The sequence below is a fragment of the Aythya ferina genome (assembly GCF_964211825.1).
Source record: "Aythya ferina genome assembly, chromosome: 2".
NCBI lineage: Eukaryota > Metazoa > Chordata > Aves > Anseriformes > Anatidae > Aythya > Aythya ferina.
The window spans coordinates 16,259,556-16,283,958 of NC_140297.1; the positions used below are offsets into that span (position 1 = coordinate 16,259,556).

Consider the following 24,403-nt stretch of genomic DNA (forward strand, 5'->3'; position numbering starts at 1 on the left):
AATCAATGCCCCCTCCCAGTGGAAAACAACAGAACAATGTCGTAATACTGGAATAAATAGTGTCTTCAGGAACAGATTTGAAAGATGCACATGACAAAGCTCCAAAACGAGATGCATCACAGTTTTCACCCTTTTGGTCATGAATTTACTTTTAGAAGTTGAAAAAGACACCGGAAAAGACATAGACCATGAAAGGTACAGTGTGCACTCATCAGGATGATGATATACTCTTAAATTACTTATAAAAGGAAAACACATCAATGAACTTGAACATTTTGGAGGATGTTGTTTCTCAGTGTCAGAAGACTGCTTCCTGAAGCTTTTTCCTGGGAATATGTCATGACCCCACTGTGTAGCTCAGAGCAAAGAAAAGGCCAACTGTCGTGGCATTTCACACTAAAGCTCTTTTTTTCAATAAAAAACTAACAAATGAAAAAGAACTAAGATTGCACTTACCTGCTCAACTTCTCCAAGAGTGACGGGCTGGGTCTGGTAACGAGCATTCATCCTCCTGTGCCTAATGTCTCCTCGACTCCTTGTGGAGATGGCCCTGGATACTGGTTGAGACAGTTTGTTAAACAAAGCCATCTTTTCTGCCAAACTTAATGTGGAAGAATCTGGTTCATCAGACTGATCTTGCCCCATCGCCTCTTTGGCTGCTCTTATCTCCTCTTTAGCTAAAATTTTTTGGTGTGCTGATGCCTGCAAGCTGAAGAAACAGAACTGGAAATGAGTTTTAAAGACGCTGTTACGAAGTTTTAGAATCTTAACCTGATAGAAGCAGAAGAACTGCGTATGAAGCACAATAGCCAATGTAATATAGCAGCCTAAGTGGTTATGCAGTGGTTCAACATTGGCATGATGGGTTCTAATTTAACAGCTGAAGATTTAAAAAAAAAGTTAAAATTTTTCATTCGCAAATTCATTTGATTATGACATAACAATTTTTTGAAAGGAGAACTCAAGATTGAAGACAGACTTTTCAGACCAATCACTTTATACAGAATACAGAGTTAGAGACATTTACAATGCTGCTGTAGAACAAACACTTGTCCTACAATGCAACTTATGTAAAATTCAGTTTTATTAGAAATAATTTGTGGATCATATAGGATAAAACATGTAGAAGATGAATTTAAATTCCAAGTTAGGGGTTCTTTTAGCTTAGCATAAATTGTAATGCCTCTGATAATTTGAAGGAGAATAGAGGTCAGTTTTGCTTTTGTTTAGAGTTATCGGGGTGACTCAACAATAAAAAATAGTTTTGCAATATACTCCGTTAATTTTTAAGATTGTTTGACCAATGCTGAAGGCAGACACATTCATTCATAAAAGCTGTAACTGCATTTGTCTCTACAATAACATTTTATTCACCTCTAGCTAGATTCAGCCACATTTATGGAATTAGTATTTTTTTCTGTTGTGCTCTCTTTGCTAAAATTCTCTTGTTCAGAATGTAATAGTATTCTGCAACTTTACCTATAGGTGGTGCAATTTCTTATCTTTCCTTCAATTTTGCAAACTAGAAAAAAATATATGTAGAGACAGACAAAGAGGATATGTACTGCTTGTGAAATCAAGCACCCAACTCTGGTATTTTCACGTCAAGACGACATCACTATATATAAAAGTACAAGAGCAAAGAGGGTTCTGCCAGGTTTGCTCACATGCATATTCATTTCTTTCACATATAATACACTTCTAGAATAGGTGAGTGTGGTTAGAGAGGTCCTAAAAACAGATGCTTGACCAAAAAAAGCTGCGATGTTTTATCATGCAAACGTAAACGAAGTTGACAAATGTTTTAAATATTCTTGAAACAAGTATTGACTTGACACATTGAAAAGGCATTCAAGACTTTAAAGATGCATCTGCTATTGAGGAATCTTGTGCTCCATGTAACATGCATGTTTATCCCCCCCAGTACCTGATAGGTTGTACAGTGCTCTTAACTACAGTGGGACTAGGTACTCTTGTCACTACTGTGTGGGTATTCACAGAACGTGAAGCAGGGGTAGGTTCACTTTAAAGAATTGCCAAGGAGGGAAAATTCACAGGGAGAGAGAAGAAAAAAGCATTAAGAAAAGCAATACATTAAGTGTTAACTACAGAAAAGACCAAAAACAAAACAAAACAGAAAAAAACAAATAGCAATGATTTTTAATTAACTGCTGTGAACTTTGCAAAATAACATCAAATACTTTGAAAGAACTAAAAGCCTAGAGGAGCAAACAGGTTGTCTCTCGAAGATGCTGTTACCCATAACATAAGCCATCTTTTAGCAGATCATTAGATGAACATCTATTCACCTTTTTCTCCATTTTCCCCCCAAAATATTTTTTTTTTTCAGGAAACTTTCATGATGTATGACCAAAGTGCAAGAAATGTTTTCAGGAAGTACATTTGAGATTTCAGAGTTTAAAAGCCTTTTCCCAATACAAATACATTCCATAAGAAATAGTGCAGATTTCCCTCAGTGTGAAGTATCCTTTTCATTTGAGTTACAAACCAATGCTATGATTAATCCCATTTACCTAATCTACAGCTTCGTAAACCTTCTGCCAAATTACAGTTCATGCAATTTATGTTTTACTAGTCCCTCTACTTCTAATAAGGAATTTCAATATAGCTTCCCTTGTGGTTCTCAAGGAAGTTGGCCTTTAACAATAAACATTTTGCCTTGCTACAAAGTTGTAAACACCACATATATGGTACTTATTCCCAGATTTAAAAGCAGGAACCAAAGTTAGAGCCAACACATGAACAAGACTTACGAAGCTGCAATGACCACTTCCTCACTGGTAATTGGTTGTGTGTGCGATCTATCCTGCAAACGCCGCAGTCTTCTCTCTACTGCTGAACTTCTTGTAGGTGGTTTAGGAATATTCTTTATTTCAAATGATTTTTCCATTTCCTAAGTGGACATATATCATAATTAAAACCATGAAAAAAAAAAGTTCTAAAACACTATTTTCTTTTAAGCTTTCCTGGATGCAAAGTATTAATTTTCCTGATTGTCTACCTCTGAACCAGGTAGACAATTAGAACCAGGATATAATAATACAGTAGCCATCATGGAATTAAAATTAACTGCACATTTCTTCAAATGTTGTTCTCAAAGATGGCTTTAAAGCAACAGGTCTGCTGCATAGGTAGATGAGATGAAGTTAAAAAAAAAAAAAAAAAAAAAAAAAAAAAAGTATGTGCTTGGACTTGGTTAAATGCATTACACTTCATTCTAATGAACCTAATCATCCTCAGCATCTTGAATATGCAATGTTTAGCTCTGTTTTCTATTAAGAAAATGTAATACTTACTCTAAAAAGCAGCCTCTTTGCAGCTACACTTAGTTTGGCTCGGTCATCTAATTTTTCTTCATCTACAGAAAGAAAAAAAAAAAAGCTGAATGTAATGAATATAATGAATCAAGCTCATAGCTTGTAGTAAGTGAAAGTTTTTCTGACTAAATGATTTCCAAACTCCCCCAAAATAACATTTTAGTAATAAAAGAAGCATTTGCAGCAAATAAATTGGCTGTACTCCCTTTTAATGAAAGATATATCATGAACCAAATTGAATAAACTTATACTTGTATTTACATGTATTGCACCAGAGAAAAATTCTGAACAGGATTTTGGGAGCAAAAGATTTTTCTTCAGGACAATTCATGTGATTTCAGGGTAAGCATTATTATAAGCATTATTTATAATCATATATGTATTAGTCTATGATAACACATTGACTAAGAAAATACTTAAGACTGAGAGATCAACCACTGTCTTAAGCTCAGTATTTATCCTGCTGAATAGGACACCTATTTTCTCTCAGTTGACCAGACAAGAGTCTCTCCTGGCAGCTGGTCATTCTGATTACCATCTTCTCTGCCCATATTTTAAAGGTTCAACTGGTATGCTTAGGAGCTGAAATCAGCATCCTCAAGATCCAAGAGCCAGCATCTCAAAGCTGCAGAGTATCAGCTTTCAAATAGCATAAGGCATTAAAGTCTAAATTTAGCTCCTCATGAGATTAGCTTCTTAATTTGTACCAGAGTTGCTGAGAGTGACATGAAGAAAAGAGAAGCAAGATGGCAGACAATTATATAATTTAATAACCAGCATCTTGCAACATCCTTAGCTAGGAAATACTTTGCTAATATCAGTTTCTCACTATAGTAAAAGCTTTTTAGTTATTAGCCCTGAACTAATGATTAAATTTTTTTTTTTTTTTTTTTTTTTTTTTTTTTCCAGCTAGCAGTCAGATAAAAGCAATTAAATTAAAAAAGGAAGCCACTCCACCCTCTACTCCCCATATATAGTTAGGAGTCCACAGATCAACTTCTGGACTTAAATTAATCTGAAATTAAGTCTGTAGCAGACATGGCCAAGGAAAAGTGGTACTTCAAACTATTATAGGAATTGATGCTTATATTCAGGTGGACTTTGTTTGCATTATCAAACACCACTTCAGTTAAAAAAAATACATTTGTTCCCATTTCTTCCTTAGAAAATTGTATAGTGACATACCATCAGCAGTTGGTATTTCTGCACTCAAAAATGACCTAGTGAAAAATAATCAAACAGGAAGAAGTTAGCTTGAAATGAGACATCAAAAATGAGATTCAAACTCCATCTGAAGCAGCAAGACATAAGAATTCTTAAGGATTTGAAACTTGTCTATTTTTCAAGTTTCAACAGTTTCCACTTGTAACATCCTTTAATAAAGCAGAAAGGCAAGCAATCACAGCCACACTTGAATACAGTAAGGGAAAATGATTTCCACTTCATCTTGCAGAAGATCTAAGATTTGATGCCAACTCTTTTAACACAAAATCTGTAGATTTTTTTTTATAGCAAATGATAAAGCAGAGTAGATGGGCTCTTTATTTTATATAACTCTTTATATAAAAACAGACAAAAGCTTTTATCATTAGACAGAACCAGACAGCTGTAATACTTTATGATTCACTGTTTACCATTTTATGGAGAGGGATTTGCAGCAAATTGGTTTTCGTTGGTTCTTATTTCATGAAAAACTGCATATTCAAGTCAATTGGAATTTATCCCATAACCAATACTCGATTATTTTTAAGGGGAAATGATAACCTTGTAAAATATTTATGCTAACAAGTGAACAAAATTTTCTTCACAAGCTTGTTCATGCCTACCTGCACCAGAACGCTACACAGAACCACATACATGCCTACCTATCCGTCTCCTTTCGTTCTGCTGACGTTATAGGTTGAGTTTTAAATCTCTCAGAAGTCTTTCTATTTTCACCAGGAGTAAAATAGCGCCTCGGCCTTCGTGGCCCTCTTTCGCGATCCCCATTGGCAGACAAAGCGCTACCTGACGTTGACATCTCAAACCGAGACTCGCTTTTAAACCACATGATAGAAAGCGCATAGGAAAGAAAATAGGAGAGAGAAGTAAAGCATAGATGTAAGCAACTCTACAATCCACCAGAGATCACTCTGCATGCTCCTCCGGTACCATGCACGGACGTACACCTCCCAGCTACCCCCATCACAACTTGCACCAGCAAGCAGAAGCACAGAAGCGGCCTTCAGACCATCTCAGCCTCCAATACACACTGGTGAGAGCTAAGCTGTGTGCTTTAAGTGCCCAACACAACTGTTGTTGAGTGTGTGTAATTTTGCCAAGGACGTGCAAGTTTCACACGAAAATACGTCTGAAATGTCACCTACAGGTCTGTTTTCTTGTTGGCATTAGCAGTTTCCAGAAAGACATTACGGAGCTGGGCAACAGAGACTTTTGTGTCAACCATGCCAATCTCACCATTTGCTGCATTTGCTTCCGTGCTCTCCTTACTATGAAAAGATGCTAGCTTAGGAGCCACCGTATAGTCAGACATGGAGCGAGTCAGGACTTTATGCTTTGCTGTTGACACTTTCCAGACGGGACCTTTTGCCTTGGCAGGCTGCGACACGGACCCGCTCTGTATGTACATAACCGCTTCGCTCCTTTCTATGTTCTCCGGGGCCTTCGGGGGCTGCTCAGGACCCTGTCTCCTATTGCACTCTAGCTCCCTCTGAACTTCCGAGTTGACCTTCGGCTTGCTGGCAGAAGAGGAGCTCCCCATGGTGGTGGTATCCAGTTCTCCTCCTCCAAAGAGGCCTTCGTGGCTCTTCCCTTGCTTGCGGATCTCAGACGGCAAGATGGGCCTTCTGCCTTTGGAAGCCTGCTCCCCCTCCAGGGCCTCCTCTTCATCAGGCTTTGCTCCATAACCAAGCGCCTCTTTCTTGTCGCTCTCTGACGCTGGGGCCGCTGCTGGTTTTGTTAGCAGGCTGACGCTGTCTGCTAGGAGACGGCTGCCAACGGGGAGATTTTCTGCTTCTTCAGTTGCCATCAGCTGAGCCGTGTGAGCAATGCCAGCAGGCTGGATATAGCCATGTATTGGTTGGCGGACCGCGCTGACGGGCTGATTTACAACCCTGTCAAAGGCAGATGTTTCTGTCTGGAGAGGCATGTAGTGGGCTGGCACGGGATGGGACTTTCTCTGAGGGACACTGTCTGTGACAGGTTCGGGGCTTCCACGCGCGCTTTCCTCTTTCACCAGTTTCTCTCTAACTTTTACTCTTTAAGAAAGAAAAAGGATCAAAGCTGTGAACAGCGATACCCAATCTGGGAAGGAACACAGATCGAGGGTACAGACAGCAATATCGTATTAAAATAAAAAGCAATCAGTATAAAAAAAGAGAGCAATATTATGATGCTACCCCTTCCTACCCCCCGGTATTAGCAGTAATATTGCTCAAAACCATTCCGGTGATTCGCAGGCCCTTGAACATGCATGGCTCCTGAGAGGTAACCCAGCAAGCCCAGAAAACGGCCAGCATCTTCCCATTAGGCCACAACTGCATTTGGCCAACAGCACATATCCATAGTCTCAGCCAAACAAACAAGATAATCAAACTCATGTTTGTTATTAAAGTGTTGGGTTCAGCCTGAAGTTGCATATTGTGTTGACAATCCTGTATTTATTCGGATTTGTAAAGGTTTCTAAACATTGGGCAGTTTACTTCATACCGAAATACTGTCGCATATTGGGGGAGAGGATGAAAACACGTTGGTATCTCCACGTAAACCTTCTGATGTTTGAGATTTTGTTTAGTTTTGTGTATCATGTAACATTTTACATCTCTTACATCTAGTATAACTTAGTACAGGAAGTGAGAAAAGCATTAAAAGTGCAAGCCTTGAAGCCCCAGGTGAAACTATGGCATGGCTGTTGCTGTTTAGAGGGCTTGCAGAGGATCAGAAGTTTCAAAAGAAAACCAGAATCAGGCATTCTGTTTTAAAAAGTCTTAATTTGTCTTAAACATTCCAACATGCAAAACTTACAGGAATGTTCCCAAAGGTTACCTTACTCCAGAACATTTTCTAGAAACACTTCTAGACTTGTGGAGCACACATGCAAAACACAGAGTCATGTTCTACCTCTAGACACTTAATGCAACTCTGCTAACAAAAAACAAGCATGCCAACTGGAGGCAGCCTTTGCTTTACAAATATACAAGATTATATACACATTATAACATGTTATTAATATATTATATTATATACAACGTTATTTTATACAAAATAACTGCAGCTCCACTCTAGCAGTTTTACAGCCGCGCCAGGTGGTCAGACAGCTTACAGGGTGAGTACTGTAAATATCACATACACCATATTAAAAACGAAAGCTGTGTACTTCTTCTCCTTGCAAATGGGTATCAAGAATGATTTTTAACTCTGAGCAAGGTTAGAAACCCTAATCCAGCTCTAAGTATGTGCAAGTCCAGGTTTGCTGCTATGGGACTTTTTGAAGTTTATATTATTAAAAAAGCACCACTTATAAAAAAGGAAAATTAATGTCTGAGAGGATTAATTCCGGATATCCAAATTTACTTGAAACACTGACCTTTCTAATATTTTGGTGTCTCTTATCTCTTACTATTGGTGCACTTACCAGGGAACCTTCTCAAGTTTACTTAAGCACGGAAAGTTTATTTACTGTTAAAAAGTGATTCTTTAAACTGTTATGCATGTACCGAGCATGCTCCAGAACATCCACAGCAATGTTAGTAACTGGGTTATAAGAAATATTTTAGCCAGGAACACGGGAAAGAGTCTTTCTGCAATGCTTTGCATGGTGGGCTAACAGTATGTGTTACCCAACTGGGAGGAAGCAGCTGCTTGTAGCTCTGATCAAGATCCTGCTTTATCTTCCAATATTATTTTTTTACTTTTCTTGCGCCATTGCCTTTGGAATTCAAGGATTTTATTGTAAGGAATGCTAATGCGGATTGGGTTGTGGTAGAAAAATCTCTTGGTTTGCAGAGTGCAAAATGAGATAAAATAAGTTATAAGTTATACAAATTAGCAGAAGCCAGTATGATAATAGCAGTGGAAGAAGTGAGGGGCATTTGTACTTCTCCATCAAAATATCAGTTGGTTGCAAGTCACAATAAAAGCAGATGCTTCAGAAGAGTTTCAACAGCTGTTTATCCGCAAGAACTGATACTTTCTAACTCACTGCTGTTAAAGGAAAATAAAGGGCAAACGTTAAATGATGCCAGGGAAAAGGGGAAGAAAAGGGAGGTGTTCAGTCAGATTGTTAGCCACACAGCTACATTTTATGATACCTGGAGGGCCAGCTGATAAGTGAAGGTGTGTCCCCTTCCGAATCTTTCTGAAGAAACCACTCAGGTTTTGATTTCCCTGCACTACTACAGAAAACAGAACTTCAGGTAGTTTTGGAGAAAAATCTCAACATTTGCTCACTCTCATCTCCCACTCTTCCCTCCCCCCATTTGAGCTCAAAACCTTTTCATTTTTAAACGAAAATGCAATTACCTAGTTAGAGAGGACCATTCAGGAAAAAAAAAAAAGTACAGCACAGTAATCAAATCACAAGGTGACAAACTGTGAAGCAGACTATCGGATTATTTCAACAAACATCTAAATAGTGTTCTGAACATTTAATGTTTTTTGTTATTGCTGTTTTTCAAAGGTAAGTGCGCCAAGTGCACGCTGTCCAGAATTTGATAAGTGAAAGCAACTCTACAATTTCATATTTGCCATTTTCCACTGCAGGTCAGCTTGGAGGATAGATGTAAGGGCACCTCTAAAAGTTGCTCAAATCATTCCCTTGGTTTGTGATTTACAGTGGTAAAAACCTTTCTCTACCTGGTGGGTCCAAAACAAAGAATTAATATGAATTTAATGAAGTTATAAATTTAAACGGCTCTATCATACTTCCTAAGAAGTTCTCTGGAACAGCTGGAATCCCTCCCTCATTTTATGACACCATAACACGGCAGCTTCAGCAACGCAAACCCCGTGAGCTCTGAGACCCATCAGGTAAGACGTGCTGTGTCACTGCACAACTGGGGAAACAAAAAGCTTCAGAAACAGGCAGAATAATCCCCAAACTTGATCTGGTCTTGATTTCATCCCATTTCCTCACTAGATTTAAAGGCAAAAAAGAAACAAAGGCACTGCAGACTCAACAGCCCTACAGGAAACAGCAGTTGCGGGCTCCCTACCTGTAGTGTCTCGAATGCTTTCCTCCTGCCCGTTTTAATTCCCAACCCCTATGAACAGCAGGTCCTGGTGAGTGCTTTTATCCTTCCAACCACAGCCTGCCCAGCCACACTTGTGTTTACAAACAACCCCCTGGAGGTGACAACAGGGCAGGCTGCTTCCCATTACATGTAGCTGACTCTGAAGGAACTCCTTACATTACAACAGAGCCGTTTGGCATCCAAAATCCCACCAAATGTCGAATTGAGCTGCAGGTACTCTACTTCGGTTTTTATTAGACAGTCATTTAATAAGAACAGTTGGAAAAGATCAAATCAGAGTTTCTTAAGATAAATTGTTTTGCAACAAATTAACTGTTGAATTTGAGGACTCACCCACAGCTGTCACCAAATCCCAATCAAGCTCAGAATAAAGCCAACCACCGACTGTAGACACAACTTTCATTTTCTTTCCCCAAATGTTTTGAATCCTTAGAGGAGCTGACCAAGCAGGAGGTATTCACAGGAGCTTTACCAGGAGCTGGCCCAGTAGCTGAAATTGCTCAGCAGAAAGCAAACTTCCCATTTGCTTCTTACCGTGTACTTTGGCACATTTTATAGTGGGCAGGGCGCAAGCAGGAATTATTTGTATTTGATCATTCATCCTTTGAAGAGAGCAGTCAGAAGAATGCCAGCCATGTTTTGAATTTAATCAGCCGCTTTATTCAGCAGCAAACTGTACAAAATGTCAACTGCTACTTCCTCAGCACTTTGTTGTCTTTGCAATGATAGACAGTAAGATAGATTATTGATACGTAGAAGACTGAAGTCATAGGAAGACCGAAGGCATAAAGCTTCTATGCTTACTGAGCTGCATTCATTTTCCAGTTTCAATTCAGCAAACTGAAATTTAACAAAACCAATTTTGCCACAGGTATGATGGGAAGCTGCTGTCAAACACACGTGGAAATTGAGCTTTATCGTGCTTGTGCAAATGGCCCTATAAGAGACATTAACTTCAAACAGACCACGTGGAAGCAGGCAACGACTGCTTTACCATTCGGAAACAGGAACAAGTGTTTCCCAGGGTTATCTGTAAATCTCTGAGGATCACAGTGGATACACACAAGCACAGGAAGTTGTCAGGGCACTAAAACAAAGAATGGACTTTTGGCAACTTGACCTTTAAAATACCACCTCATTTCTACACGTGTTTCTGAACAAGAAACCAAATCCTAAATTCAAGCTTTCAGCTACTGTAAGAGCTACACCATGTCTTTCTGCAGGTGCAGATGGTTTCCTTTAAAATGTATGAAAGGCAGTAGTTGAGGGAAACCTGTTTTACACAAATACTGACCCAAGCCTTATCTAGAAAGAATCTGATTTAGTGATAATGTAGCCAGAATTGTAGTGAGCTCCACTTTCTTTCTACTGCTTTTGCCCCAGTCTCTCATTTGTTAGTACAGAACTTCTGCAGAGCAGCTTAAGTGAAAACCAACCACACTACAAATGGGATGGAGCTGTTTGGTTTAATCTCAGGAACTGTGCTAACAGCAGGACCCACCCTAAAATGGATTTTACCACTTTATTACCTGGAAGGGGAAAACAACTAAGTTCCCCCAAAAAGAAAAACCTTGCAGATGGGGCCTGTCTCCAGCTCTTGCCAAGCACAACTGATCCTGTGGTGCTTCACACAGCACTAGATCTCACAGGGACATATAACTTCCAACAAATGAATAAGTATGTCCCCATTAAACAGACTGCTTCCTTAGTTATTTCTCTTCAGCCCAACTTTTGCAGTACCTTTTATCATAGAAAGAGGTAATGCCTGAGGTGGGAGCTTTAAAAAGAAGCTGCTGGAATTAGTGAATGATGTGATAATGCTTTTGCCCTGCTCAGTCTGAATTTGTAACTGGTTTATAGAGCTGCAATAGAAAAGCACGCTGGGCTAGCTCTGATTCCTTTAAGGCACGGATTTTGGTAAATTGCTTCATGAGTACAAATCCTTGCTCTTCAAAAAGCAAAATTTAAAAGTGAAAAGAGCTTTTTAAAGATACCAGTCTTCTTTCTGTAAGTTCATCTCTGAATGAGCTCATTGAGGTGGTTCTCTACAGCCAGTACGCTGTTTCGCCAGGACAGCTGCCACCCTACCAATGCTGCTTGCAGCCTAACTTCTCCTGAGCTGGAAGGGAAAATTATCTACAATGCATTTCATTGTTCTGCGTCTCATTGGTTTCCCTTTACGGAAATGGAGACTACGGTTGCTTTATGAAAGCAAAGAAAATAAAATCCCCTTTCACACTGCGGCAGACACATTCTCGGCTATAAAGTTTGATAGGCTGCTCTCTTTGATTTCCTAAGGCTAAAAACTTGGTCCCTTCCTTCACCTTATAAAACAAAGAAAACAACTTATAAAACTAAGACTGAACCAGCCAAAACACTTCCTCCCAATTTTCAAAGCCCCTTCCTATCAGTAATTGGAATAGTCAAGAGATTTATCTCAAATTGACTGTCTGAAGCTAAGGAATGGTATTTTGTAGTATTTGAGTTGAAGCTGCTTTAGAGACAAGTTTTCTGGAGTCTGGAATAACCCAGTCAGCTCAACGAGTTTCAGTACAACTCTGTTCTCAGTTCTGTGGGTGACCTTGCATATCTCATACACACATCTATCCATGCTAAAGAAGGTGAGCAGGATTATAAATCACCTGAATAATGAGAGGATATGAAAAAAATATTAGAAGACTCTCAGCAGTGTGTCCTACTCAATAAAGTGAAATTAAAAAAAAGAAAGTGAAAGTACCTTTCAGCAGTTTACAAGCACTGGTGATTAGGTGATTTGATCAATCCACCAGGTTGTTAAACTTTGACGTGGAAGCTTGCTTCCTCATTCAAACTTTAAGGGAGTTAATAAGAAAAGCTGTAACCATTTAATGACTTTTAAATAAGAATCAGCTTTTGTGATTTTGATGGAAAGGATATAGAAGATCAGTCAACGTAGCTTGTTTCTGAACTCACTGCTTCTGTGGTTAAGATGGAAGAAAGTCTAAACTTTTCAGCTTATGCCAGTTCATCTCAGCTTAGAAACACTTCTGTTCAGAAACTGTCAGCAAGTCTCTGCATGATGGAGATGTGTTTGCAGTGGAATTCCTACCACAACTGGTATCGTTTTTGACTGCAACACTCCAACATATCTTCTTTTTACACCTGTTATTTTTTTGTATATGCAATGATCTGGAAATTGAAGAATCAGATTTAAAGAAAATCATATGATTTAAAAATTCTTAGTGAAGCATTGTTTTTCAGTTATTGTAACACCTTAATAGTCTGCTTTTGCATTACTATGTGGAACTACAATGTGAAATTAGTGAAAGCTTTTCTTCTCTTGGAAAAATCTGGCTACCCTATTGCTGGATTAAATTAGTTTAATCTGAAATAATTTAGCATACCATGAGGGAGACTATGTTTTCCAATTTCAGCATGGAATTTTAATTCTCCCCTTTGCCCCTTCATACCTACACCCTGATACAATCTGAGAGGTGATCAACTATCACAGTTCAAGAGGGTTTTTACATTTCACAGCAGGAAAACAAGTTGTCTGGTCTTTCAACTAACCCAAGATACTTTTCAGTTTTTAACTCTGAGACCTGTTTTATCTTGGCAGAAACTGTCATAAAGCTATTCAAATCTTCATTGACAAACAACTTGCCTTAACTTGGAAACCCTGACCAAACAATTACAGGATACACATGAAAAAAGATAAAGGCTTGCTATAATAATTAATGGGAAAAAAAAAAAAGATTTAGAACTGTACCTGCTTCGATTTCTAGTTTGTATAAATATCTTAAACATCAGTTATTCCACTCTCCCAAGAGGACCTAATTTTAGCGTACATTCTGTAAGTATAAAGGTAAGTCAAGCACATAACTGATCACAGAAATACAGATATCCGCTTCCGTGTATCAGAAATTCAATAAATCCAACCAAACCAGCCTGAGACTGTATTGCTGAGGGCTGGTGCACCTCTGCCAGGAAGAGAAGCTGAGGGAGTTGGGGTTGTTCAGCCTGCAGAAGAGAAGGCCCCAGGAGGCCTTGTACCTAAGGAGGGCCTGCAGGAAAGCTGGGGAGGGACTCTGTCAGGGAGTGTAGTGATGGAACAAGGGGGAACGGCTTTAAACTAAAAGAGGGGAGATTTAAATTAGACATTAGGAAGAAATTCTTTACTCAGAGGGTGGTGAAGCACTGGGACAGGTTGCCCAGGGAAGCTGTGGATGCCCCATCCCAGGCTGAATGCTTTGGGAAGCCTGGTCTAGTGGAAGTGGGGTTGGAATTAGATATCATTAAGGTCCTTTCCAGTTCAAACCATTCTATGATTCTATACAAAACCCAATAAATGCATTCTTCAAGGGCAATAAATATATTCTCATAAATAGTATAGACGCTGATGCAGAAGGTGAATAAGTTAAACACGCAAATTGTATAACCAACCAAAAAAAAGTCATGCTTACCTTTGTCTGATGTTACTGTGCAAGGGCTGGTCATTCTGCAAATGGATTGGTGAGGCTGCCCGCTTTGGTGAAGAAAGGGACTCTCTGGGGGTTTGCTTTGGTGATATTGGCACTTCATTATAAGAGGAAGATTCTCGTCCAGAAAGGGTATGAGAGACAGAACTATCCAACGTTGCTGATGGGTCAGAAGCCTGCCTAATGGCACTATCATCATCTGCCTTTTTATCACTCTTTTCATTTGAGAGCTCTTCTTTAGCTTGAATACCATCTTTTTCATGCCTGGAGTACTCCTTGGATTCAGAAATCACACTCTTTGACTCCTTCACCTCAGTCCTGGATGAATACAAGGAACTAGAGTCCTTACTTTCATCATCTTGCCTTTCACTTTTCACTCCCTTTCTTTCCAAACTGTCGGGATCTTTCCTTGCCCGTGTATATCTAGACGAGTAGTCAGAATCCAAATCAGAATCAAGAGATAATCCATATTTTTCTGCCAGCTGGCGCCGCCTCTCTGCCTTGTACCTAGCTATTCTTTCTGCTTTAGACTCTAGTTCGTGGGTATCCATGTTTCCTGTATACAAGGACTCTGTGTTTCCTCCTGTGATTTCTGCTCGGTATCTGGATGACCTGGGTTGTTTTTCTACAGAAGAATCTGAAGTTTCCTCCTCTTCATTTGATCTTCCTGTCAAAAGTACAACAAATATGGGCAAATCCATCCCCAAACTCCACCATGTACACCATACCCACCCTTCACATGAAGTGGACTAAGCGCTTTCCATTTTCTTGCGAATCAAAATGTACTAGTGACTGCACATATACTTTTGCACTGTAGTCTCCAAAAACACATAAAAATGATTGTGTATGAGTCACAATCCTCTAAAAGTCTCACAGCAAATTATTCTCGTAAAGCAATGCGTATAATTGACCTTTTTCAAATAAGAAACCCATAGAACTAAAAGACATATTAAAAAAAGTCTGATCACAGCTGTCCTGTAAGACTCTTCTCTGTGTACTGAACATATGATAGGGGTAGAAAACGAGTAATTTAGCAACAGAAGATTGACTTATATATATACGTACCTAAGTGATGACTGTATGGATCAGTTGCACGCATATACCTTGGTGTATCCTCTTCTAGTAAACGGTGTGTGACTGACCCTGGGCAGTTTTGTAGAAGCATAGGTTGCGTATCATTTTCAATTCCTTCTAAGCGTCTAGCTATTCTCTCTTTTCTGAAAAAGATTTGAAAAATGTGAAGTCAAGTATCTTTGAAGATTTGAGGGGAGAGTTTCTAAGAGGAGGAAACAAAACAAACTGTGTGTTTTGTTTTATGGGCCAAAGACTTTTTTCTTTTTTACCTTTTCATTTCCAAAAAATCTTGGTTGTTTGGTTCAAACAGTTTTCTTAATTCTGAAACTGAGACAACAAAAGATTATACAGTTTATAAGCCACTAAGTTTCAGAAACTCAAAGAAACTTGCTAAAATACTTCAGAATAAGAAGGAACAGTCAAAAGGGTTAAGAAGTTTCTCATAGTTTTTGTCTGGTAACAAGCATTTACCTCTGTCTTTGGTAGTTTACTATGCCTGCTGTCACAAGTGCATTAAGCACATGGGCACCGAGGAGTCCTCCAAGTACTTCCAGGCTATGCTAGAATTTCCTATGCCACCTGAACTGTTTTTGAGATCTAGTGTAAAATGGATAAGTTATGTTTTGATTAGGTAACACCAAGCTTACATGCTATAGTAACTGCTTCCAAACCAGGTAGTATGGAGTTATTGCTTAACCTGTCTACACAAAGATTGGTGACCATGTTTAAAGAGAAAAACAGCACCCCTTATTCCTTACTTTCGCCCCCCTCAAGTGGCTCATGGCTGGAGAAAGCCTGTGCAAACTACCATGTCCTCTCATAATATTTCTGCATTCCTACTCTGCTGGTTTTCCCTTTCAGTTTTAGTTGGACATACTTTCCCTCTCTTGCCCTAAACTGTTAGGTGGTGTTATGTGCCAGCAGACAGCTGTCACAGTTCACCAAACAGTAGTGAACCAGCAGGAGGCATGATAGATGAGGTAATCCCTATGTATATACATATGTTCATGGTTATCAGTGATGTTCGCAAACCACACTGGAGCAGTGAGTGCTACGTAAACAAGTGTGGTGTGATCTCTTACCACCAGGAAGAGAAACCATCCAAGCTGTCAAGGGATGCAGCAGATTGAAGCGGGGCTGGGAATGCCAAAAGTCCCCTAAATGTCATTGCCTTAGCAAAGACGTGGTGCCAAAAGGTGTGCTTTTTTTTTTTGCTTGTTTGCTTTTTTTGTTCGTTTGTTTTTTAAGCCAAAAGCTAAAGCTATTTTAATGCAATGCATCTCTAGATTTCTGATCCTGTTTACCCAGGGATCAAAAATGAATGCAAACTCCATAGTCTACAGCCTGATAAATCAGCCCAAGACTGCCATCAGAAACACTTGATGACTCAGGAGAGTCTAGAAGACCACACCAGTGTAGAAGTAATTCTATCAGCTCTGTTCCCTACTGGACTTCATAGCTCTAGATACTTAAGTTAAACATTATTGAAACACCACCCTTTTAAAGGTCAGGTGCAGTTTCTCTCCCTATCCTTCTGAACTGTTAGAGTTTATGGACAAATCTAAGGTTTTCAGTTGAGCTGCCACATACCCAGTTTTCTGTAGTCAATATCAGTGCTTGCACATCATAGTGCTAGATACAGTTAGTGATAGATACAGATAGATGCTGTTAACATTGGCTGTCATATAACCCTTACATGCTGAAAAGCCACTAGGACTCCAGGTAAAATGCCTTTGACCAGCAAGGCTGAATGGATTCTCATCATGACTACTCAGAGAAGCAAATGAGGTATTAATGCAGCACCTGAGGCTACAGATGGATGCCGATAGGGAATACAGGATACACAGGGGAAAAAATCATCTGGGGCACTCTGAAAAAATCCCAGTCTACAGTTTTACAGAATAGACTAAAACTATCCACTTGAAGTTTTCAAGCCAGGTTAGTCAAACTGATTGTTATCATGCAATGAAAAATCTAAGATGTACACATTTGATGTGACTAGCAGCACAGAGTAGCTAGATATTTCGGAGCTAACCCATGGGGTTACCTCTTCCATACCTAGCTTAAGCACCTGCAGCAAAGCAGATTGAAGCCTACACTATTAACCAAGCTGACCTGCAAACTGAAAGCCAGCAAGCTCCACGTAGAGATCGCTGGAGACAGATGGGAACTGGACTTGGCCAATGGAAAATTTGCATCCTGAACCACGATTAAAGCAAAGATGAGCCCTTACACTGCGTTTTCATAGACTTTTCTCTCAATAAATGGTTCGTTACCACTGCTGCCCTGCCTGCTCAGCTGTGCCAGCAGTGGAACTGCATTAAACAAAGACTTTATCCATGTGAAACCATCCATCTCACGTTCACACTGAAGGAAATGATTTCTCAAATACTTTGCTTTCACCTCTGCCAAACCTACTTCTGTTTAAGTTTGTCCTCTGGATATTAGTTTTTTTCTGTTCCATCTGTTGCTTGTACATACGTAAAATGGTTAAAACAAAACCTATAATTGTTCTGCCACTTCAGACAGGTCAAAGACCTCCATAGCTCGCAGTTAATAAAACCACATTCCATCCAAATCCCGATCATTTCTCTTCCGTAGTCACCAATTTATATGGTCCTTAAAACCACCAGAGAACAGGCCTTTTACACAGTTTTAGTCAAGCTCATAAACTGAGCTTCATGTAAATCAATCTTTTTATTTTCCTCAAAAAAAGGAAACTTGCCTATAAGTCATTCTCACACAAGATATTTGGAATTTCTGAAGAGCTCCCAGCAGCATTAGTTCAACACCCTCCCACTACGTGTTAGCTGAAGTTCCAGAGATTCTACTACAGCTCTGCAGTCCTAAAAAGAGCACTGGACTCATGAAGCATCTCTCCAACACCTTCCCAAACAAGATGGGACAAAAATAGCAAGGGACTACTCTAGACTGCCTTACACTTTTTCCACACTTGAGATTCCAGACAGTAATTTCAGCTAGATTGGCCGATATCTGTAGAGCTTTTGTTGTGAAAACAGTTTCAGTAATATTTTTCAACTATACAATGAAAAAACAAACAAACAAACAAACCAAAAAGAAAAAAACTCACATACAAAAAAAAAAAAAAAAAAAAGAAAAAAAAGAAAAAAGAAAAATGCAAGAAGTCTACTACTTTAGTGATTTCTTTTTGCTAAAGAAAATGTAGGACTTTAAATCATGAAAGCTGGCTGGAAAAGTTTCTGTCCCAAGGACTTTGGTTGGCCCTTGCATGCTAAGGTGGTCAAGTTTTTCTTTTTTGGTTTGCAGTTTGAATATGCTGGTGCCAGCTTCCAATCTGTTCATGAATGGTTTTCCACATTACCATCAGAAACCCATAGCATCTCGAAGACATCCATGACAACATAAAGAATAATAGCACCTCTACCTAAAAGGTAGCACAAAGATCTGATTCAGCAAACATGATTATGATACAGCACACAAGAAAAGACTAAAAAGCTTATAATAATTTGTTTCACAGTAAAAGCTCCTTATTGAAGATGCTTCATGCCAACACTTCACAAGAATTGTTTGTCAGTATAGTGAAGGGAAAGAGGAAGAACCACAGCAGTTTAGGAACAGCCCTGGGCTTCAATCTTTATTTCAGAATGCAGAGCAGGTTGCTGTGGTAGGATATCCTCTAATGCAGACTGTCAAGAGGCATGGTAATTGCGGTAACTGTAGATCTTCAGAGGTCTACAGTAACTGAGTAGGCCTACAATTACCTTGTCAGACCAGATATTTAGCAAAATCAGAATTGTTCCATGTCTCATCCCATCATAATAACAAAAAGTACATTTGGAGTGCACCTCATAAGGATTTTTTTTTCATAAAATTCTTAAAGTGATAGATTTCTTACAGAATTCAGAAATCTTGCAGAATATAAATATGTTTTTGCTGGAAGCCCTCTTTGATAATAGCAGAGCAGACACATGTTGATAAAGTTGCAGACATTCCAACACATGCAAATTTTATTTTTAAATACACAAGCTGTAAAAACTGAGTCAAGCTTTCCAAATGTCTCTAGCAGAGGGTGGGGATACACATTTATAAAGCTTGCTCACAGGTATAGGTTTATAAAGTCTGTGTAAAGGTAGATCAAAATGTACCTGCCACAGGCATGCTTCCTCAGAAATCATAAATAACCATTGCAACACAGGTATAAACATTTTAATTTTGAGGAACATCTAACACACCAATCTTGTTCCTTTCTTTTCCTCTCCCCACCTGAAGAGGTGACAGTTTACAAACTAGCCAGGGGTAGCTTTTACCTTCTGTTTATGCTAGCAGAGGTATGCTAATACACTTAATGCTTAATTGCAGGCAGCGATGTGCTAGACTCTGAACTTTAGTTCAGTCCCTGTCAGCTGAAAATTAAATATACTCCTCTCATTTTCCAACACATGCAAATGTGGACCAAAGTTAACCCCTGGATGGGGCAAATAGCCTCGATTTTCACAAGTGCTTGGACTCAAGTAATGTAACCATCAGCTCCCATTACTAACTTTTGTTGGAGTCTAGCCTGATGCCTTTATTACAAGAATAATTTCTTAGGAAAAGAAGAGACATTCTGGAATAGAAACTAGTTCACTGAGAAGCGACTTACGGAGAAAATTTCTCAAGTGAAGGCTCTCACAATTAACTTACTGCTTGCTCATCTTGGCCAGCATGACTGTGAAGCAAAGCATATGGAGTAACGAGGGGCTGTTTATTCTTACTGGCTGGTGCTCTCATGTAGTCTGTACTGTATAAATGCATATAATTTTATTCTATGCCACTATGCCAATGAAATCTCCTTCTAAACATTTGTAATGATTATACTACAAGAGCAAGCACATTACTTCAATGTTATGTTGGAAGAAGTAAGCTGAAACAAACGACACAAAAGAGAAAGCTAGTTAGTTCTGTTTCACTGGGATTAGTGCATCCAGCCCTGTATTTTGTGTGAAAAGGGTAAATACCATCAGTTTTAAAAGAACACAAACAGAGTTCTAATCAATGTTCCAAGATCTACAATGTGCCTGAGCAAATGGAGTATCTTTACGCTGCTTACATGGAGCTCTTCCTAAAAATGCCATCCTTTATTGGTCAATAACTACTTCCAAACAGATTGTGATTTCCTCTAAATAATTCAAGAGAATTTCAATTCTCTCCTCTCCCTCAACTGCATCAGAAGATAAAGATGGCAGTAATGTTTTCTTCATAAGTTATTCAAGGTAATATTGAAATTTGAAAACTAACAAAACGTACCCCAAAATGCACAAAAACCAACTGCATTATTTCTTTTGTAGTTTAAAGAGAAAAATATCTAATGAGGGACAGGATACTTGAGTTATTTTTCTTGCTTGTAGACAATGTTATGTTAGAGCTTCCAGTTCTAGAATAATTGGGCTATTGTGAAATTTACTACCTACTGTAAACAAAGTTTCTTGGATGGCTCAAGTCACAAAGCTAGCTACAAACCCACCTGCTGAATTGTTTAACAGAGTTAGTCATGAGTGTTGGGAATACCGCTGGTCTACTTTTCTCCAAAATGGTCTCATTAACAACAATATGTACCTTATGTAGCACATGCAAGATTAAAATTATGTGTATAGTCAATTACTCATGTAAACAGTGATTTTACCAACCACTGAGGGTGACTGGAAAGAGCTACGACTGCAAGCCAAGTTAATGCCCTTGAATTCAGTACTAATCTACTTAGATCACCTCTCTGAAGTTTTGAATTTCAACCACTTTTTAACCTATTTAAAACTAGCTAAACAAAACTGAGCCTTATGAAGCAGGGACATAACAAAGCCTTGTAAAATAGCATTGTGATCCATCCCATTTCATCCCCTACCATACTTCACAAGGAAAACCCATTGACAAAACAGCTGTGCTCAAGTGATTTTAACTGTGCTGTGCACTTGAATAGACTAAATTTCTTATGCTGTTAAATTACCACTTGTGTTCATAACATGTCTCCCTTACCTACCTTTTGGAAGTACTGCTAAGAGATTAGCATCAATATCCTTTGTGCTGTTTGCAAGTTCTTCTTTATCTTCAAATGAGAACTCCTTCTGAAAACTGAAAGCAACATCTGGTTTACAGAACTGTGGCTGTTTCTGCTACAAATCAAATAAAGCCAAGATGTAACCAATTTACTGCAAGATATTTTAGCAGAGATACTGAAGAAAATACTTTCCATAAGAACGAAATAAGAAACAACCCCAAGAAACTCACGAAGCCAAACCTAACATAATTTGAAACTTATTTGGAACTGACTATGACACATTTTTGCATTAAATTACTGACCAGAGACTGCTTTCAAAATGCTCTACTAGTAATTACATTTGAAATAATCTACGTAGAATGATTCTCCATAAATACTAAAACATATGTCATCAGATCTAGTACTGTATGTACACTACACCTAGAAGCCTTCTGCATGACTGCCCTGTTGTTGTTACTGCTCTGATCTCTGGATATTATTTGGCTCATAATACACTGATACATGCAGGTCATTCAGTTTTATACTTTATCACTTCAGAACAGAAAAAATGCCTATTTAGATAAGATAAAAATCTCTTTAAATATGTTCATTAAACATACAAATTCCAACTCTCAAATGGAAGTGTTGTGATGGTCTACAGCAGATGCTAACCATCTACAATGACTTTTTTTTTTTGGAAAGAGTGTTTCTCCTCATGGGTAAATAAAATTAAATCTATTCTCCATTTATTAAAAATGGATGAAGACCTGCTGTATTCTGCCATTATGACTTCTAATCTATCCCGATCAGGCATAGAAAAAAAATGTACTAGTCTTAAGATCTTCAGTAAATTATGTAGACAGGTTTAACATATAAATCCCCATAGTGATTCTAGGCTCTTCATTTTACCATGGAAGTGATGCACTGTACAAGTTGCTGTCATTCTGATAAGATAAATTACACAGCCTTACTACTGGAAAATCCTTTCTTAGGACAATTTTTATTTATTTATTTATTTTTAAGCAGCTGAATACCCTTTCATCAAGGATATTTGTTAGAAAAGAAGAAATTGCCTTTTTTTTCTTTTACTCATTCCAGACGAACATTTCTAATTGAAAACAGTTTTAAATACAACGACCGATAATATTTTACATTAACTCCAAGAAGTATTTGCTTCTTAATCATTTACAAATAATCTTCCCTTGTAAGAAGACATTGTGGTGAGAATTAAACTCTTGAAATGTCTATAAGGAAACCGGGCTGTGTCACATCCAGGCACCATGCCACCTGCTGCAAATTGTCTCCAAGAACTGCACTTAAAGAAATTATTCCAGGTGCTGCCAAGAGAAGCAATGCTAGCCCCCACAGAACAGCAACAGCAAATAGAAGATTAATAGTGGCAATAAGCTGTCCATTACAGAAGACTGTGGATGGATGCATCCAGGGTGAAAACACTTTAATGGAACTTAAAAAATATGCATCATGTAGTGGCCACAAGCAAATGGGTGCATGTGTCATCTGAGACTGGGCAGAGACTGAGACAATTAACTGCAAGTTTTCATGTGCCTAACCCCACATTGCAAGCACTCATGGCTTTTATCAGCCTCACAGTATGTTATTTTCTTACTGAGAACCCCGAGGTTGAGGGACTAGCAGTTTCCATCTGAAACCAGTTTCTACTCCTTTTGGCTGAGGATGACTTTGAAAAATGTGAATAAGACTGCACTACGGCCATAAATCAAAATCTATTTTGTCAAAACATTTGTATTACTTAAGACTTGTCTCAAAGTGTTGAGGGACCCAACTTACGACTTTTGAATACCTGGGGTTTATTTGGCAGCCTCTCTGATTGCTTCTGTAATGCTTGTGACAACAGTGCAATACCTCAAGTTTCCATTAACACAGCACTCCCAACATTCACTCATAAAGCAAAATCCCTATTTAAATTAACTGTGCACTAATGTTCACCACTGTGCCTGCGTCATATATTTTCCAAGGATAAAACCATACAGAATCAGGACTGTTACTAGTCCATTGGTTGTATAAAAGAATGACATTATTGGATTGCTTGTGGATCTTCAACAAACTTTCAGATATTATAAACTAATTAGGTTTCCCCTCACCCTTCATTCAAATTGTTCCAGGGACTCTGAAGCTAGAGAGCCTTTAATCATAGCCTAAATGTCTTTCACTGGGTTTACATGCATTTGTTCTCTTGCCAGTGTACTTGGTTACCTTACTTCTTTTTAACAGAAGCTTTTCACATCTACAGAGTTTCCTCAAGGCAGGCTCTCCATTTCATTGATCATCTTTAAAAATATTCTCTACTTATTCTCAACTTTAACTAATCTTTTTTTCTGTATATGGTGACCAGAATTGGAAAGTCTTGATTCCAGAGCTGGGTCTTACTAGTGTCTTGCAAAACCAGGAATTCTAATGGAGAAAGCATTATTGTATTTTTTATCTATATCTAGATATATACATCTAATGGAGAAAACCAGATGAGTGCTGGGGTCTACAACATGCTAGCCTTTTTATAACTACACTGTATGGGTTGCTCAATCCTGCATGAGAAACTAATATGCCAAGGCTTTGCTTTCATCAGTTGCAAGTGACAGAAAAATTTATCAGCCCCCAATGTACAACTGTGCACTTAGTATTATTACATTACATCCCTTTTCTATTACTCAAGGTCATCCAGTTCTTCCTGCATGTGAGCTCCCTTCTCCTTTGTACTGAGGGTGGCTTCCAGCCTCTGCTCACTGGCAGATTTCATTCAAGTTCTTGTAATAATTACAAACTTCTTACATTTAACCCTTGCTGGGCTACATGACATCACAGGTTACTTACTTTTTGAAAGTCCCTTCACAGTTTCCCTTATGTCCTTGTTTCTCCTTCCCCTCAGGACAGACTTTCAACAGTTATTCACTTATTTTAATCAATAGCTGTTTTTATATAGTGACCATTTTATCCACAGATTTTTTGCTTTTCCTCTTCAGAGGCATTTTTGCATGCCCACTTGTTCACACTGGCACAAGTGACATGGCTTGTTTTAAAAATTTACACAACAGAAAAAAATGTCTTCAACTGATGCATCAATTACATTGCTTTCACTTGCACAGAGAATTCAGGGACAGAGCACTGTTCTGAAGATGATACAGTCAATCCAAGCAATTGCCTATTTATATATACATATATAAAGTTAGTTCTAAAAATGAAAGTAGGTGTATTTAGGACATGTCACATATTCAAAAAGAACATTCATTAGGAATCTAAATTGAGTCAAAATGA

General features: G+C 38.5%; 1 protein-coding gene across 17 annotated transcripts in view; it reads right to left on the reverse strand.

Moving 5' to 3' along the window:
* The window catches only part of SVIL (supervillin), a 135,819-nt gene that overhangs the window by 41,984 nt on the left and 69,432 nt on the right, over nucleotides 1–24,403 (reverse strand). For 10 of the 17 annotated variants that reach the window (XM_084512041.1, XM_084512042.1, XM_084512043.1 and 7 more), the window contains 12 exons: nucleotides 21,116–21,207; nucleotides 15,390–15,447; nucleotides 15,112–15,263; nucleotides 14,032–14,713; nucleotides 8,648–8,731; nucleotides 5,705–6,595; nucleotides 5,204–5,374; nucleotides 4,524–4,558; nucleotides 3,318–3,379; nucleotides 2,775–2,914; nucleotides 1,928–2,023; nucleotides 457–709 (listed from right to left, as the gene is read on the reverse strand). In XM_084512041.1, the coding sequence (XP_084368167.1) occupies nucleotides 457–709; nucleotides 1,928–2,023; nucleotides 2,775–2,914; nucleotides 3,318–3,379; nucleotides 4,524–4,558; nucleotides 5,204–5,374; nucleotides 5,705–6,595; nucleotides 8,648–8,731; nucleotides 14,032–14,713; nucleotides 15,112–15,263; nucleotides 15,390–15,397 (2,574 nt within the window). In that variant the 5' untranslated portion in view covers nucleotides 15,398–15,447; nucleotides 21,116–21,207. The remainder of the gene's footprint in view (nucleotides 1–456; nucleotides 710–1,927; nucleotides 2,024–2,774; nucleotides 2,915–3,317; nucleotides 3,380–4,523; nucleotides 4,559–5,203; nucleotides 5,375–5,704; nucleotides 6,596–8,647; nucleotides 8,732–14,031; nucleotides 14,714–15,111; nucleotides 15,264–15,389; nucleotides 15,448–21,115; nucleotides 21,208–24,403) is intronic. The other 7 variants (XM_084512054.1, XM_084512055.1, XM_084512049.1 and 4 more) reach the window with 6 other exon arrangements.